At 42.1% G+C, this 16,257-nt stretch overlaps 1 protein-coding gene and 1 long non-coding RNA gene across 2 annotated transcripts in view; one reads left to right on the forward strand and one right to left on the reverse strand.

The window, feature by feature from the left end:
• The window catches only part of ANKH (ANKH inorganic pyrophosphate transport regulator), a 107,580-nt gene extending 96,117 nt beyond the window's left edge, over window positions 1–11,463 (forward strand). Inside the window, exon 12 of the mRNA XM_066559625.1 lies at window positions 1,887–11,463. Within this exon, the coding sequence (XP_066415722.1) occupies window positions 1,887–2,003 (117 nt within the window). The 3' untranslated portion in view covers window positions 2,004–11,463. The remainder of the gene's footprint in view (window positions 1–1,886) is intronic.
• LOC136562673 (uncharacterized) lies at window positions 368–3,836 on the reverse strand. Its single transcript, XR_010784544.1, has 3 exons — window positions 3,257–3,836; window positions 1,802–1,882; window positions 368–563 (listed from the first exon to the last, which is right to left on the reverse strand). It is a non-coding gene; the product is annotated as an uncharacterized lncRNA (long non-coding RNA).
• Window positions 11,464–16,257: the final 4,794 nt, after the last annotated feature.

Here is a 16,257-nt window from a genome sequence, read left to right on the forward strand (position 1 = left end):
TATGTGTATCTATATGTATATAGAATCATAGAATCACAGAATGGTTTGGATTGGAAGAAACTTTAAAGTTCCAACAAGTTCCAAGTTCTTTCCCATGGAAGGTGTTATGTAGTGTTACATAGTGTATACATTTACATCTGTAGGTGTACACTATGTAGTACATATATCTCTGTATATAAACTTTTATTTCTTTATAAAACCAGCTCTGCTGAAAATCAACAAGAAGTACAAATGCTTATGTTTTTTTGCTATCCAGAGGAGTGGCTTAAAACAAAACATACTCCTGCAGCAGTTGACAATAAGAGCTTACAAATAATTAAACAGGTGCTTTTTACATACTTTAAGCACTACAATCCTGCATGTGTGGAGTAGCAGTGAAATATGGATTTTGAAGAAGATTCTACTAAATTAGGTCAAACACAGGGTAAATATTGACTGGGTGTCTGGGTACATTGCATGTTGTTCCCTTTCAGTTATGCGTTCAAAGCACCGTGTAGGGCACTAGGTCCAGCTCCAAGCAGAACCAGCAAGGTGTGTATGTCATTCTGTAGTACAGGAGGACTCTGTGGATGGAAACAGAAAATATAATCTATGCAGTGACTTTTTTAAAATTAGACTTCTTAGAAAGTGCCAAGTGGAAATACCTACCACTTCTATTTAAAACAAAAAACCAAACTACAGAAGATGGAATATCTAAAAGCCTTTATTGGAACAACCTAAAATCAGTTTTGATATGTGTTGACAGTGCAGGCCATGGCTAGAGTTCAAGATGTACAAGGTTCGTAAGACAACAGAAGAATCATAATATCTGTCATGATTAATTTATCATGTTTGCCTTGAGGACCAAAGAGTAAAACTTTAAGACACTGAAATGGCTTGTCTTGACCTTTGGTTTCACAACATCTTCGTTGCTAGTTTGTTACCATAGTAGCTCACAGAGTCTTTCTGGCCAGGGAGATTGTGCTTCATTTTTCTCAGTGGTGAGTGCAGGTAGTAGGAGCAATAACTGTGCCAGCCTAATTTATTCTTTATTCAGTGTGACAGTGGCAGAGCCAACCAGTAGCTCTATTACACCAGGTTCTTCTGACCTGCGGTTGGAGAGCTGCAGATCAAATGTTATGTAGACACCTCTGAAATTTTGGAACTCTGATACACCCATCTCAGCTGAATCAATAATACCTGTGGGAATATTTTGTCAGCTGTACAATTGTTTTCAGTAAAACTAGTCAGGCTGCTGAGAAATGGGTAATAAGGAACAGATGCTTCAACTTGTTTTTTAGGGGCCTGAACTCTTCTTAGCTTTACTAATCCAGGACATCCTGGATGAATCATAGGACTCTTGAATGACCTCCTGCTCCTGCTGGCCAAAAATATTCTAATATTACTTTGCTTTGCTGAGGCAAGAGATCACAGTGGATCAGCAACACTAAGAAAAGCCGGAATGCTCACATCTTGTAAAATTCCTGAAGTTTGACATTTGAGAAATTAGGTTGCCACCTCACCTCCCTCCCGAGAGAAGCTTTTCTTCTCTCACATTTTATTTTCCTTCCTTTTTTTAAATAAGAAGTCTGTGATGTAAAAGATTCCAGATGCTCTCTTCCCTCCAGTCTTGCTGAAGCCTGTTTTGGATGTCGCTTAGCATAAGAAATGCCTGATTGCATTTATGTTAGAAAGGAGAAAACTGAGCCCCAGAAAGGCTACAGAAATCTTCTAAGTTAAGCCAAGTTGTTAGTGGCAAGCCACAAATATGACACAAATATTCTAGTTTTTAATAACATACTCTAACAAACCATATTCTCACCTCACTTCTCCCAGTGTCCAAAGCTGATGGGAGTGCGTTCATGCACAATTTACTGATAGGTTTCTGGATGCTTGTTTCAATCTAGAAAAAGAAGAGGAATGAGAATGAGACAGCTGCAGAAGGTGAAGACTCTGCAATGACCGACATGCCTCACACGGAGGAAATGACAGACATCGTAGAAATGAGAGAAGAGAATGAATAATAAATGGGATGCAATTGTTCTCTGCAGGGACGATTGGAGTGACGCTTCAGCATCTTGTCGTCTCATACTTTTTTGTTTGTTCGTTTTTATTTTTGTAATAAAGAGGCCTTGATTTAAAAGGTTTCAGATAAATTCTCTAGCATACTGAGTATGCTCTCACTGATGAGGGACCTAAAAAGAGGTCTTTGCTTCTTTTTTTTCTTTTTTTTTTCCAATTGATTTTTTTTTTTTTCTCACTCCATGCAAGCGTAAAAGATACAATTGCATCACTGTAGAGTCTTCCTTACTTATGCATCCACCTTCTCTGGACAATCTGCATTTGTCAACCAAAGCCCTGCTCCTGTGCGCCTGTGTGTGTGCGGACCTGCGCTCGCACACGCGCACTGCCACATGCCACTGGCTCAATGCTACTGCCATAACCCCACTCCCTCCCCTCTCTCCTTCTCCTTCCTTTTCTTGATGAGAAATGGAAAAGAAGTTTGGAATACAGAGCTTTATTTTACTCGCTTGAAAATGACTTTGCTACATAAACTAATATACTATGGTGAACTATATCTTTTTGTTTGGCCTCATCACTAGAGCTTATACTGGACAGGGTACAAGACAGGGAGGAACGTGGGAGTCTCCACATAAATAGTGGAGAAAAACAGGTTCCTCTCTCATATTGAAAGTGTGTGGATGTGTATATACACACACAGGTACATGAACAGAGACATATATATATATTTTTATATATATATATATGCATATGATAAATAAAATCACAGGACAAGAACTCTATTTAGCTTTCATTCCATCAGAAAGATAGTGATCTTTTGAAAAATATAAACATTTAATTCAGAATTTTCTTGAATCATTAAGTCCCACCTTACATATAATTTTCTTTAGGAAAAAAACATGCACTTTCCTCTTGTGAAGAGGGTGATGGCAACTGATAGACTTTGACTGTATTTGAATAAAACAAAAATAAATATTGACAAGCTTTACCAAAGTTCTTGTCCACTGACCTAACTTTAATTTTTAAAGGTTGATTTGTTCTCTATAATTATTTCTGGTGCCTCTATATTAAAAAAGAGTAAGATCAGATAACATATGCAGGATACCGTGCTAGATAACATTACTAGACATAGTTCCATGAAATTTTTTATATAGAGATGTACACGTACTCACATGTGTGTGCATGTGTATATATACTTCTATACACATGCACGCACACACACAGAGAAATGTATGTTTTGCTATAATGTATTTACCTATGCAGTAGGTCAAAATCCATGTGGTGAAGCTCAAGTACTGATGGTCCTCCAAGCTGAAAATTAGGGGCTTTGATGATCTGTTGGCTCTCAAGGCAGCGTTGTGTGGGGGCCAGGAGCCATCCACGCGAGCCCTGCGGAGCTGTGCTTGTGGCTGGAGTGCGCCTTAAATACAGCATGAGGTCAGGAGGGAGACTCAGGTTGGGTGGAAATCAAGGCTGTAAGAGGTGAGGGAAGCAGGGAGGTTTTGGGAGCCACCAATGCTGCTGTGGCAGCAGTTTGTGTTTCTGTGCTCTTCTGTGTTTGGCTGCGGGGCAGCACTTGTTACTGGTCTGTAGTAGCTTGGGTCCTTTCAGATTTAATCATGTCAGAGTCTGGAAACCATGATCCTCCATCCTATATCCATAAATCAATTAATTTAAACCTTATTTAGTAAAATTATATTTTTCTAAGTTGTGGAAATTATTATTTAATTGTGGACAAATTCTGTTTCTAGATTTATTTGCCAGGTAGTCCCAGCAGTCAGAGAACTGATCAAAACTAAACATTACTTTAAATGTTTTATCAGTATATGTGTATGTAGACATACACATGTGTATAAATATATATATATATATTGTATATTATGTACATTTATTTTAAACTACAATACGTTTCCTATTTTTCCAGGTTCAGCTAAAAATGTCTCTACAAAACTACTGAGTTGACTAGTAACCAGTTATGGCCGTCATGAAAGACATTGTATCAATGAACTTTACATTTTATTGGAAAGATTTGTACCAATTTGTTACATATGCAAATACAATAAGAAAAAAATTCAGAAATTACTGTGTTAACTGACAGATTTGCTAAATCAGTTTATGGTTAATGAGCAGTGGTGCTGGGAGGGTAAGACTAAAATCAGTAACCATGTTTGCTGTGTCACCACAGGGTAAATACTTTTTGACACTAGAGTAAAACAATTTTTTTAAAAAACCCTCAGACAAATTAATGTGTGCAGGATGTAAACTGTACACAGTCATGAATACAGGTTCTCAGACAGGTTCTCATATGTATATAAGGTGTATATAGACAGTCACAGATCACAGTGACCATTTGAGGTCTCCTCTATTCATGTAGTTTTGGTTTCTCCAGTACATTTGTCTCCAAGTCCACAAGATGCAGTTTTTCAGGAACTGTAGAGATGAAGCAGGAAAATATTTTTGTGTAATGTGTGAGTTTCTTTTGGTACATGACTAAAATTCAAACAGCAGTACTTTTGAAGAATTTTGAGCCTTACCAGTGTAGGTTTCAAGGTAATGATTGCACCATAAAGTAAAAATCTGAAAACAAAGGATAACACTGAGGCTTGTACTTTAGATAAAAAATAACCAGATTTTTAAAAATTAATTTTTGGTCATACAGAGCTAAACTAATGGCACTATAAAAGATAAATTTTCAATTGTGTGTGTAATATTTACTTGTCCTTTACTTTGCAAGATACTGAGTGAGCACAGGAGTGGTGAAATTTGGGCAAGAATTGAAGCAGAGACATAAGGACATGTGCATTGCATCTCTTTCTGCTTCCTGCAGGTCATGTATTTCTTTACATTTCTCTGCTGGATTAACAAAACGTGATGACATTTCTGCAGGGAGCGAGTCCCAGCCAGCCCCTCGTGCTGGTCCCGCTGGTGGGCAGGCAGGGTGTCAGCAAGGAAGGATTTCTCCCTCTGTCCCTGGCAGACACTGGACTTGCTTCTGGGACTGTTGGCAGGAGCTTCAGCAAGCTGCTGAAACCTCCTGCTGCCTGTTAGTGGCAAATTGAGCTGGGCTGATGAAGCAGCCAGTGTGATGGGCTGCAGGTTGGGAGTGGGCAGACATCCTCTGTGGCCAAAGCCCCTGTCAGAGCATCACTGACAGTGTCTCTGTCAGGAGATGCTGGCACATGCCCTGTCCTGCACTTCCTCCTTTCCAAATGTACTTCCTTGAGTTCTAGTGCAATGGCTTAGCTGTGTCTCTCTTGTGCTGTTGCTTATGAAATGGTTATCTATCTCTGTGGTAATTATTTTGCAATAGAAACCTGTCCTGTTTCTGTGTCAGAGAGCTGGAGCACCGTCATCTCAGTGAATTCATGTGGAGACTTGGCCTTTCCAGACTGCATTACACAATCAAAGTTACAATAAAAAGAGAAAAAAAAGTTGATCTGCATCTTACATCTTGTATTGCAGAGCAGCTCACACAGAGGGAAATAAGGGCAGAACACAGATAAGCTGTGGATTAATGTTCCTCAGCTTTTAATAAGTACATAAAATTGTGTTAATGTGTCTTGAGCTTTCCTTTTTCAGAATTAAGAGAAAACATTGCAGGTTTTTCCCCCTCCCTGCCCTAAGCAAGCTCTCATGCTCACCATGCACAGACTTGATGGACAAAGCTCTGCATCTCTGGGCCGGTGCCCGAAGCCGTGTGGGTGCAGCAGCGCATTCCCAGGCCTGGGACATCCTGCTCCCCTTCCCCCTGGCACAGCCCCTCTACACAGGAGGGCTCAGATCCCTGCTTCTTTAGATAGAGCCGCCCTAAGTGAGAGCATTGGGTAAGTAACAGAGAAGTCTTTTTGTTTTCCACTCATTTTGCTGCTAAATATTTCCTTTGAGCAGGAGATTTATATCTGGCTCCTGCTCGGTGTTCCACCGATTCTGCAGCCAGGGAGGAGCAGCCCCAGACGGAGGCTTGGCTGATGAATACAGCTGATTCAGGGCAGGCCACGGCCCACGAACAGAAACCCTTTGAAGGCAGGAGCGCCTTCTTTTATGGGATGGCGCCTCGTGCTTAGAAAAAGGCAGAAAGGATGGATGCTTTCAGTCAGGGCAGCCAGAGGCGTCGGGCACGGCTTTGTGCTGGGCTGCAGGCTGGCAAGGGGAAGGGAGCATCCCGCACTTTCGGCATCCCAGCCCCCTGCTGGAGAAGTGCAGGACACTGCAGGGCAGGATGGGCTCCGCCTCTCAGCCAGGGCCTGTGGTTGTGCAGGGTTGGCAGAGGCTCGAGTGCAGCTGGTTGCTTCCTGGGGACAGTGGCAGTAACCCTTGGAAAGCCTTGGGATTTGTGTATGGGTGTGGTGTGTATAGGAGAGTGCTGCGCAGGCAAGTTTGTTATGACCTTTGAATAGTTCCTTGGAACAAGAGTTCAAGTCAAACATGATGTGGGACTAATACTATGCCATTTTTTAAATTTGCAATTTAAGCTACACAAAAGAGTAAACGAAACAGCAGACCATCATGTTTTACCATTAAGCTAAAACATGATTTAGTTAGTGAGCTGGAATGGGAGAGAAAGAGGACACGTTGAAAATTGTACAGATATTGCATATCCCTCCCAAAGACAGCAGCATGGTGTGGAGAGGAGGGAATCAAAGGGCAGAAAACACCATTTCCCTTTCAGCTGCCCTGGAGAGGACTGAGTATGAGGAGCAGTGTGTCTGTGTAACACCACTTCCTCCTTCCCAGTAGAGGAGCCTTCAGAGACAGGAGTGTGAAACACCTTTGAAGATGATTCAAGCAGAAATAAACCTGCATACAGGTTTTATAATGTGCAGTAGGGAGGTGTCTTCCAGTTTCTGAGTAACTGACAGGGCTGCACTGGGGAAATGTTACTTAAGTATTAATTAAACATGAGAAAATGATCGCAATTTTGGTAGCAAATTGGCATGTCCCAAATACCAGCTTAACCATAAAATGATAGGATTCCCTTCCCTAGTTCATGTTTGGCTTTCTACTGAGTACAGCAAACCATCTATTTTGAAGGGAGTAAGGTCCTGTGGAGGTGTTGCAGTGCAGAACAGGCTGTGGGGACTTGTGGTAGAGTCCCAGGTAGGAAGAGGAGCTCTGAATTTGTTCTGCAACACACTGTATAGGAGCCTGGCAGCATCGTGAAACAAGGCAGAATTGTCAGCTTAGCAGCAAACTGGGTCCAAGCATGGTCACAAGCTACAGCAGCCCTGCAGAGCAGCAGGAGGGCATGGGATGCAGGGCAGCCCTGGCTCCAAGCTCAAGCAGCTTGTGTGGATTTGCTTTGGAGAGCCAAGTTCAATTGTCAGTGCATAGATGCAATCCTCAGCAAAACCAGTGCCAGACCTCTCAGTAATTGGCACCTTCTGAACAAAAAGGCCAAAGACAAAGTACGAGGTCAGAGAGATCGAGCTTTAGGCTCGGCTTGGAGCACAGACTTGCACAGAAGGGCATTTTGGCTGCAGTTCCTGCAAATTAATTGTAGGGTTAGAGAATGAGCTTCAGTCTCCACATTTCATAACCATGACATCCAATCCATCTCAGTAAAACAGAAGGATGGCCCTCTATTTCTAGGTGCTCTTTTGTCTGTAATCCCAAGGGGAAACTTTTCTTTAGTTTTACCAGACCTTGTCACTGCTCAAATCAATTTATTAGTTTTACCTCATTATTTTCTGTCATTCCAAGTCCAGTGTCTTCAGATATTTCCTCATTTTCTTCTGAAGGTTCCTGCTAGGCTTATTTTGTGTGTTGGCATTTTGAGAAGAAAAATGTAATCGTCATGCTGACTGAATGTCAACTAATGCTGTGATTAAAAAGTAGCTTACAACAAAAGTCTTCTTTGATGGACTGTTTTTTACTTCACATTTGCTAAGCTGGAAAGGAGAGTCAAAAAGTAGAAGGAATTGGGGGAAATCTTTTGCTAAAATCAAGAATTAAATGAGTTAGTTCAAGTTAATTTCTTAACTCCAGCCACCTTGTGGCTTCCTAGTGAAAACCTTTATCCAGACTATTCCAGCAAAGTTAGCAGTGCATCCAGGAACAGCACAGAATAGTTTGAGACATGCAGGTTTTGTGTATTTCACAACTGAATGTATAATGAATTGAAAAGTCTGATTAACAGGGGTAATCCATTAGGTTTAAAATTCACCTGGACATGAGCAGCCTGGTCCAGTATCAAAGGCAACCCTGCTTTGAATGGAGGGGGACTTAGCAAGAAAACTGCCTGCAATCCACTTACAACCTAAATTGTTCTCTGATTCAACCAGGAACCTAGAGAGGTCCCTTCATCTTAAAGGACTTAAGATTGCTTGCCTTTTTTTAGGCTTTTAGTTCAGGATTGAGAGACAGTGCCTAACAGGGGCCTTCAATGTAGATATGTAAGCAAAAATGTTGAGCTGCACAGATTCTTTTGCCGATGAAAAAACTCTGGTATTGCAGAGCCAGCTTTACAGTGCCCTCCCACCCTCTGGAAGCCCACAATGAGAGCAAAGCAAAAACAAGCAAAACAAAAACAAACAACATTGTATCTGCAGACAAAGTCTTTGAGTACTGTACTGCACTTCTCCCATTAACTCTCTAAGCAAAACTGCCTGGAAACAGAAAGCAATTGCACTTATTACCTGCTCCTCCCACCTCTCTTCATGTGCATTACTCAGCATTTAAAAAAAAGCTACCCTTTCCCATAACTCCCCTTTGTAATCAAGGTAATGCAAAGTAAATACTTACATTTATGTAATAGAATGGCTTGGCCTGCCTGTAAATGAGAGCATATAAATCCCCTCTTAGGAATGGATGTAAAAATTGGAACAGCAGCTTTATCCATAATTTATTAAAAAACCCACAACAAAAATGCAAAGAAAAAATTGCAGAACTGGAAAAAAATTTCATTAACTTTTAAGGAAACTATTGCCTGGGTGGCAAGTAAGGTGTATGTGCACATGCAGAAAACAGAGCCTGGAACTAACATTCATTACTCAACTTTGTAGTTTGCTCTCCAAAGCAAATGTAACTCTGCTTTTGTGCCTATTATGATGAACAAAAAATCCCTCCTAAGCTGTAATGAAACAATTGGAAGGCTACAGGCAATAAATTAACTGGTTACTTAGATCAACTGATTTTATCCACCAACTTTGCAGGCACCACAAAACTGCAAAAGCAAAATCTCGAAAAAAGTTAAAGATACCTATTTTTGTAGATGACATTTCCTTGCTTATTACCATCAGCAACTTTTTCACTTGGTTTAATAAAATTATTTGCAATATCTTTGTATATTTTTAAAAAGCAAATGCACAGGATGCAAGGCTTGTGTTTCAAATGGCAGAAACAGCCCCCACTATCATAGAGGCAATCAAGCTCAGATCATGTCAGGTTTTGATCTTTCAGAACATTGCTCTGTCTGCTCCCTTATTTTAGATAATTTAGGTTATTTTGTGGTGTTACTGCCTCTGCCTTAGTTTTGTGAAGCCAAACACCTATGGAGGGTTTGTGATAAGAGACTTGAAGTTGGGATTGCAAGCAATGTCAAAGCCCCCTGCAATGCCTGTGCTGTTTGACAGGGATTTTACCACCACACACCACAGAAATTCAAAGTGGACTTGACTCTCTCCGGTGGAATGGCTGAAATGCATTTCATGGGGTTTGGGCAGCACAGCCCAGCAGCATTCCCTTTGAGAAAGACTTGTTTCCCCTCCATGGGACAGAAAGCTTCTGAGAGTGCCTGAGGAGGAGCACATGTGAGTGCAGAGGACTGAGTGTGTGCATGTGGACAGACAGACAGGTGGCTGCAAATGAAAGAGCTGAAGTGTCTTTTGCAAGCACCCTGCACTGTGTTACCCTGCAAGGACCATACTGGAGGGCAAAGAGAGCAAGAAGCCCTTCATCTGTCATCTTTAGTGAAAGCTTCTCTGGCATTTAAAGGTTACTGGGCATCTTAGTAGATCCCAGTTACTAGAGAAACACAAATTTTGTAGTGCTAGGAGCACAGCAGAGAGCAAACTTTGCTGCACCTTTTGCAGTGCAGAAGCCAGTGCCACACAGCCCTCTCTCTCCAACTTTGCACCCTTGAGCAGGCCAGCCACAAGGTCAGTCTAGAAGGAAACTACCAATGTTGAGCAGAACCTAAAGTAGCAGCCAAGAACTGTTTTCTCTTCCCAGCAGGAAGTCATCATGGAGAAGAACCAAACCATGTAGCTCCCTGCATAACTCCCAGGAAGTCTCAGTTCTGAGGCAGTTTCTGAGCAAAGATAGCTTTGGCCACATCATGCAAGGTCAGACTGCACCACTTGTAAGATGATACTACAAGCACAGAGGGGTTTCCAATCTCAAAGGGGTGCTATAAGGATAACAGTCACTAATGCTGGTGAAATATGCTTGGATACTACAGGGAACAGTGTCACAGAAATGCCTAAAAATACTGAATTCATCTTTGCATGTTCTAATTGTGCCTTTGGGTTCTCTAAAATTGACTTGTTTTTAGTTTTATAGAAATACTTTTGGAATTGAGAGTGAGAAGTAGTGTCTGGAAGCAGTATCCTAAAAAAAGGCAACCCAAAATCTAAAGACTCTTGCTCAGGAAAGAGGGGAAAGGAAGTTTGGGAGCCTCATTTCTTCCCAGCCTGGCCCTCTGACCATGGATTATTCTGCAGGACAACATCTTGTTCTGTTCTCAGCAGGCTAACTGCTGAAAGAGGCAAAAGCAGTAGCTAGCCACACTTGGCCAAAGTTGCCCTGAGATTAGGGTCAATTCTCTATCAACACACTTCTGCAGAGAAAAGGCCTCATTTTTCAGTTTGTTCCTATAATTTGAAGGTAAATCTGAGAACTAGGCAAATACATATTTCACCTAAGAGGTATCAGTGGGTTTTAATTTCTTTTAGAATATCTTTCAGCATCAACATCAGATTCTTTCTTAGGATAAAGCTGTCTTTATGAAAGCAGTGTGCCTAATAGCCATCCTCGACTACTTAAACAAGTCAATTTTGCAAGGACTGTAGCTGTCAAGCCAGAGCACTGTTTGGAACTACAGTACAGGGATCCTAGATTTTAAATGAAATGTTACCTCATGCATCATTTTCTATCATACTTGTAGAATTCCAGGTAGTTTATCTCAAAATAAATGTTGCTTTCTGTAATTTGTACACATGCTAAAGCTGCTGGTATGTTTTTTTAATGACTGTTCTGCTCTGCTTTAAACATGTGGGTTTTCTTTAAACAAAAATGAAGGTTAAAACTTTGTACATTTTTAAAATGACTGCTAAGGTCAGAAGTATAAAAGTATATGTTGCATTAAAATCGAGTGCTGTTTATGTATTTAACATAGATGTACGTTTTTGCATTGTTAAAAAGAATGATTCCATGCTTTCTTTGAGGGGGATCTGTGCTCCAATATTGTCTGATAGCTTTCATATTCTAATTACTTTAATTAAAGTTCTAACAGTTTGCATATGATTCATGATTCTGATTTCTTCTGTTTTATTAAATCTGATAACCTGACATGGTCTAAAATGCTCTTCTCATTTGGAACAAGCAAAATATACCTCCTGGTGAGAAATTAATCCAACACTCAAACTGTTTTTGAATTACAAGCATGATGCTGCCAACCACAAGGTCTTAACTTGAAGTTAATGAAATCCAAAGGTATCCATAAAATGATGCAAGAAAAGCTCTTTATTTCTACAAAGCCTCCAAGTGTCGTTGATATGGAAATACCAAGGCCAGAATATTTTTTCCATACCAAATCAAATACTTTTGTCATTCCTGTTAAAACAGACACTTAGTATTTAAAGGGAGAGCATTATTCTCATCAGGCCAAGGCAAACTCAGGTGTCAGGAGAAGATTCATCCATCTGGCTGGTCACCAAAGCTGTCCTTATGAAGCTGCAAAAGCATTCTTAATCAAAAATATTTTTTTTAATTTTGATCACATTCCTTAAGTATTCCTAAATGACCAAATGTGAGCCACTCAGAGCCAGTGAGAAGACTGGCTTTTAGTGTTTTGACACTTGAGCAGCCACTGGTTTTAAAATGGTCTTGGAGAGGTTCCATGGTAAGACTTTGCCCATGACCCCTTGAGATCCTGGTGCCTCAGCTCTCCTCACACTGGCCCACAGCAGAGAATCCAGCCTTCGGGTTTCCTGCCCTTGTCGGCCCCTCAGTTCCTGCCTGTTTCTCCTTGTCTCCTCCCTTAGGGCTCCATGACCACCCTCTCATGTCCCTGGCATCTGTGAAGGGCTGGGAAACAGCTCTCTTTCTCCTGGACCTTGGTGCAGGGCTGTCCAGGGGACATTCAGAGAGCCCTGAGCTGGCTCTCACCATGCCCAGCTCCCCCTTCCCGCTCTCCAGCCATGGCTGCAGAGAGGATTGTTTATGTCTAGTCATGTTCCTGTCTGAGAGCAGGAGGGCTGAGCAGAGCAGAGGACACATTCAGGGTACCTACACCAGCAAATGATCTGTCTCTGCCCCACTCCCAGGCACGGGCTCACTGGCTGCTGGCACAGCTGTCCCATGCACAGAGCGGTCCCTGACCTTCCCGAGCTCTCCCTGCCCAGAGCACTGCCCCTGTAGGAGGCCATGCTAAAAATAAAAGTAAAAAATAAAATAAAATAGGAAAAGAAAAGGGAGCTTGGATAGGGGTCAGAAAAAGATACTGCCCTTGTGCTGTTCATGAGGCCAGACCAAGGGAGAAAACATCCCATGGCTCGGGAGGCCAGAGCCTGTTTGGAACAGGTTTGAGAATTGCTGCCACACTGCTTCCTCTTGAGCAGACTGAGCAAGGCCAAATAGCACAGAGTCACATGGTGGCCAGTTTGACCTTTCTCAAACGAAGCTTTCTCTTTCAGGGACTTTGTAGGCTTTATTTCACTCTTCCGAAGAAAGTTAGGGCCTGATCTGAAGCAGGGAAAAAGTAAGACATGCAGTATGAGAGCAGAAGGGAGCAGAAACCTCACCATTGCCTGAAAGTGACACTTCTGAATGAGGATGTGTTGGATGACCACAGCAAACACTCTCCCTGCACGTTCCAGTCCCTGCAACGTGCATGGAGAGCCACAGGGAGGAAAACCAAAGCCTGAGTGCTGCTTGACAACCCAGGAGAAAGCCAAGCAGCCTCTACACTGGCTGTTCTGCAGCTGTGAGAAATGGGCCTCCTTGCTCTAGGTGACATAAAAGCTGTGTCTCGTGAGCAGACATTTTCCTGGCAGCTGGAACCAGTGCTCCCAAACTTACAGCCAGAATAGATTGCTCTGTGCTGAGCCCACCTGCCATACACAGGTGGTAAATTCCCACATCCTCCAGTGCAGCATTTCTTTAAAGTACATGGAGATTTGGTGGCAAGCCCCACCCATAATAACAGTCCCCACAGTGAAATAGGATGCCTTCCCAACTGCAGATCTTACACCTTCTCTCCTAGCTCCTCAAAGGAAACTTCACACCATTATTTCCTTTGAATTTTCCATGCTGTTGTTTTACATATTTCTGGGAAGGCAGACACACCCAAATGAGCTTCCATGGGATGGGGTGTTGGGATTATATTGATACCTGGACCTTTCATACCTCATGCCTTACAAACAAGGTGATTGTTGAAGCTATCACAGATTTGCTTTAAACATCCCTAAGCACTGCTCCAGTTAATTTTTCATTTTCCTTTTTTTTTAATACCTTCTAGAATGCACTATTTTGTGTAATTAAAAGAGGTTTTATGTTTGCAATATATGTTTGATGAGACAAAATCCAGAACATCTGAGCAAAGGGAGCTCTAAAGAGGGCTCCTCTATAAATGAACTCTGAGGAAGAACTTGGCTGTCTAAAAGCAATGTTAATATTAGGTACTAAAAGCTAGTACACAACAGTCATGTGATATTACCCTGGGGTAGTATCTGCAGGAGGTGCAGGAGGCCAGTGATGCTCTAAGTGGGTGTTTGCTGGGGAGGATCTTAGGGAGCCTGAATGGAAGATGAGAATCTGAGGCTCACAGGAGACAGCTTGTCCTGCCACTGTGCAAATGTTATTTAAACAAGGGAAATAAACTATGAACTCACTGAAATTTGGTTTAGTTGTAAACCCTCCGTTTCCTCTATGTTTTCAACCCTATTAGCTAAGCAGCTCGACAATGACCCCTGAGAAGAAATTTTATTGGCTCTTCTGTCTCCCTTTTGAATATGAACTCAAAAAACATGCTCAGGTGAGAGAACAGAAATTGCTCTAAACTGCTGCTTGCTGGCTTCCTGAAAGTAACACAATCCTCCAGAATGCAAGTGCATTCATGATGCAGTTCACTGGCACAGAAGCTGAAGTTTGGCAGCAAGAGATGAACCTGCCTAGGAGGGGCAAGAAGCAGTGTCTCAGCCAAGCTCTTACTTTCAGCTCTGCAGAACCACTCCTTGAGCAAAATACCAGGTCTCCTGTACAAAACAAAGGCCAAAATGTTATGTAATACTGAAAAAAAAAATTAAAGTAGAGGGCCTGGAAAGAGTTTAAGTGAAATGGACACATTTTGCAAGGTTATGTCCCATCCTGTACATCCTCCTTGCTCAACGTAATTTATTATTTCTCTTACCCTTTACACAAAACCAAAAAAATTCTTATGATGCAGAAGACACTCATAAACAGTAATGACAACAGTAATAGTTCAGCAAGTGATCCATCTCTAAATATATAGCCTATTCAGTTTTACACTGAGTCTTTTACCTAGAAATAATTATCATTTCATTAACAGAAGTACAGGCAATAATATTCTGTTATTCAAGGTACTTTAAATCTTTGTATCTCAGCTACAACTAATTTTTTTTCCCTTTATAATAAGGACAGTAAAAATAAATTATGCTTTGTGCACCTTCAACTGCAGTTGGAAACTAACAGGTTTCTACATCTTAAAAGTTATTTGATTCACTCTTGGATAATGTGAGAATCCAACCCACCACTTCTCACCATACATCATTTTTGACACTATGAAGCCTCATGTTCGTGAAGCAGGAATAGGTTATCCCAGAACCACTGCTCAGGATTCACTGTCACAGAGTGATTCTGACTGTGAAGACTCACATGCCTCAAAACATCACATGAAGGTTTGGATGAATGCATTAAAAAAAGCCAGATACTCAGCAGCCAAAGAGAGGGCTTGCTACAAATTTCAACTCCTACTAGCAGATTCTTATTCTAGGTGTAAAACAGATTAACTACTTGATATTCAAAAAGCTAAAAATGTAAAGGCATGAAAAATCTCAAGTTTCTTATCACTTCATTTCACAGTCTTCCACGTCTTCAAAATGTCTTTCACCTATCTATGCACTAAGAACTTCGACTTATATATCCTGCCATGCAAGTCTCTCAGGCTGATGCTGCTAAACCCGGGTCTTTTGAGATCACTGGATCACAAGGCAAAGATCAGTAGATCACTAGGTCACAAGGCAAAGCATTTTGGCCATACCGTATTTCCTCAGCACGGTCGGTGTTGGTGTATCGGCACCGCGCTCTGCATTTGCGGGAGCACCACGGTGAAGTGACAAGCCAGCAGAAGCCCTGGCTGTGTCTCGGCAAGGAAAGCAAGGAAGGGCTGCGGGTGCCACCAGCTGGGCTGTCCCCTGGCCTGCAGGGGCACCTGGTGACAGACCGGGAAGGGAGGGTAGGCTCGCCGTGCGGTGGTGCGGGACCGGGTGAGGCGCTCCTGGGCTCCCCTGCAAAAGCACTGCGAGCCGGGGGCAGCTGCGGGCCGGAGGTGAGCATCTCCAGTGAAAGGTCTGTGAAACACCGTAAGACTGTTTCAGAAGGAGGGCACTTGTTTCATTTTTCTTATTTTTTCCCCTTTTCTTTGTCTTTTTTTTTTTTTTTTTAATCTAAGATGTATGAGGCAGAAGGGCACCATACATCTTCGATTACGTAACAAGGGCAGTGTCTGAATTCTGTCCCACCCCAGGAAGCCACAAGCGGTTGCAGAATATCTGATTCTAGAAAAGTAAGAGAGATGGGAGGGGAGGAAAGTACCCACTGTGCTCAGCCTCTATAAAACCATAATTTCAATAAAATAAAGGTTTGGGGTTTTTCAGACTGAAAGCCTGACACTGAAGAGCACATGTAGAGGCCACCTACTACAGCCCCTGCAGCACTGACTGCTGCAACAGCCCAAAGGGAATGGATCCTGTCAAAGACCTTGCAGGCAGGTGTCTAAAAACACCACCCCAAACCCCACAATTCCAAAAAGGGGCAAATTGGGCAAACTGCCCCCTAGAGGAGACACCTGGTGATCAC

The sequence above is a fragment of the Molothrus aeneus genome, chromosome 1 (genome assembly GCF_037042795.1).
Source record: "Molothrus aeneus isolate 106 chromosome 1, BPBGC_Maene_1.0, whole genome shotgun sequence".
Taxonomy (NCBI): Eukaryota; Metazoa; Chordata; class Aves; order Passeriformes; family Icteridae; genus Molothrus; species Molothrus aeneus.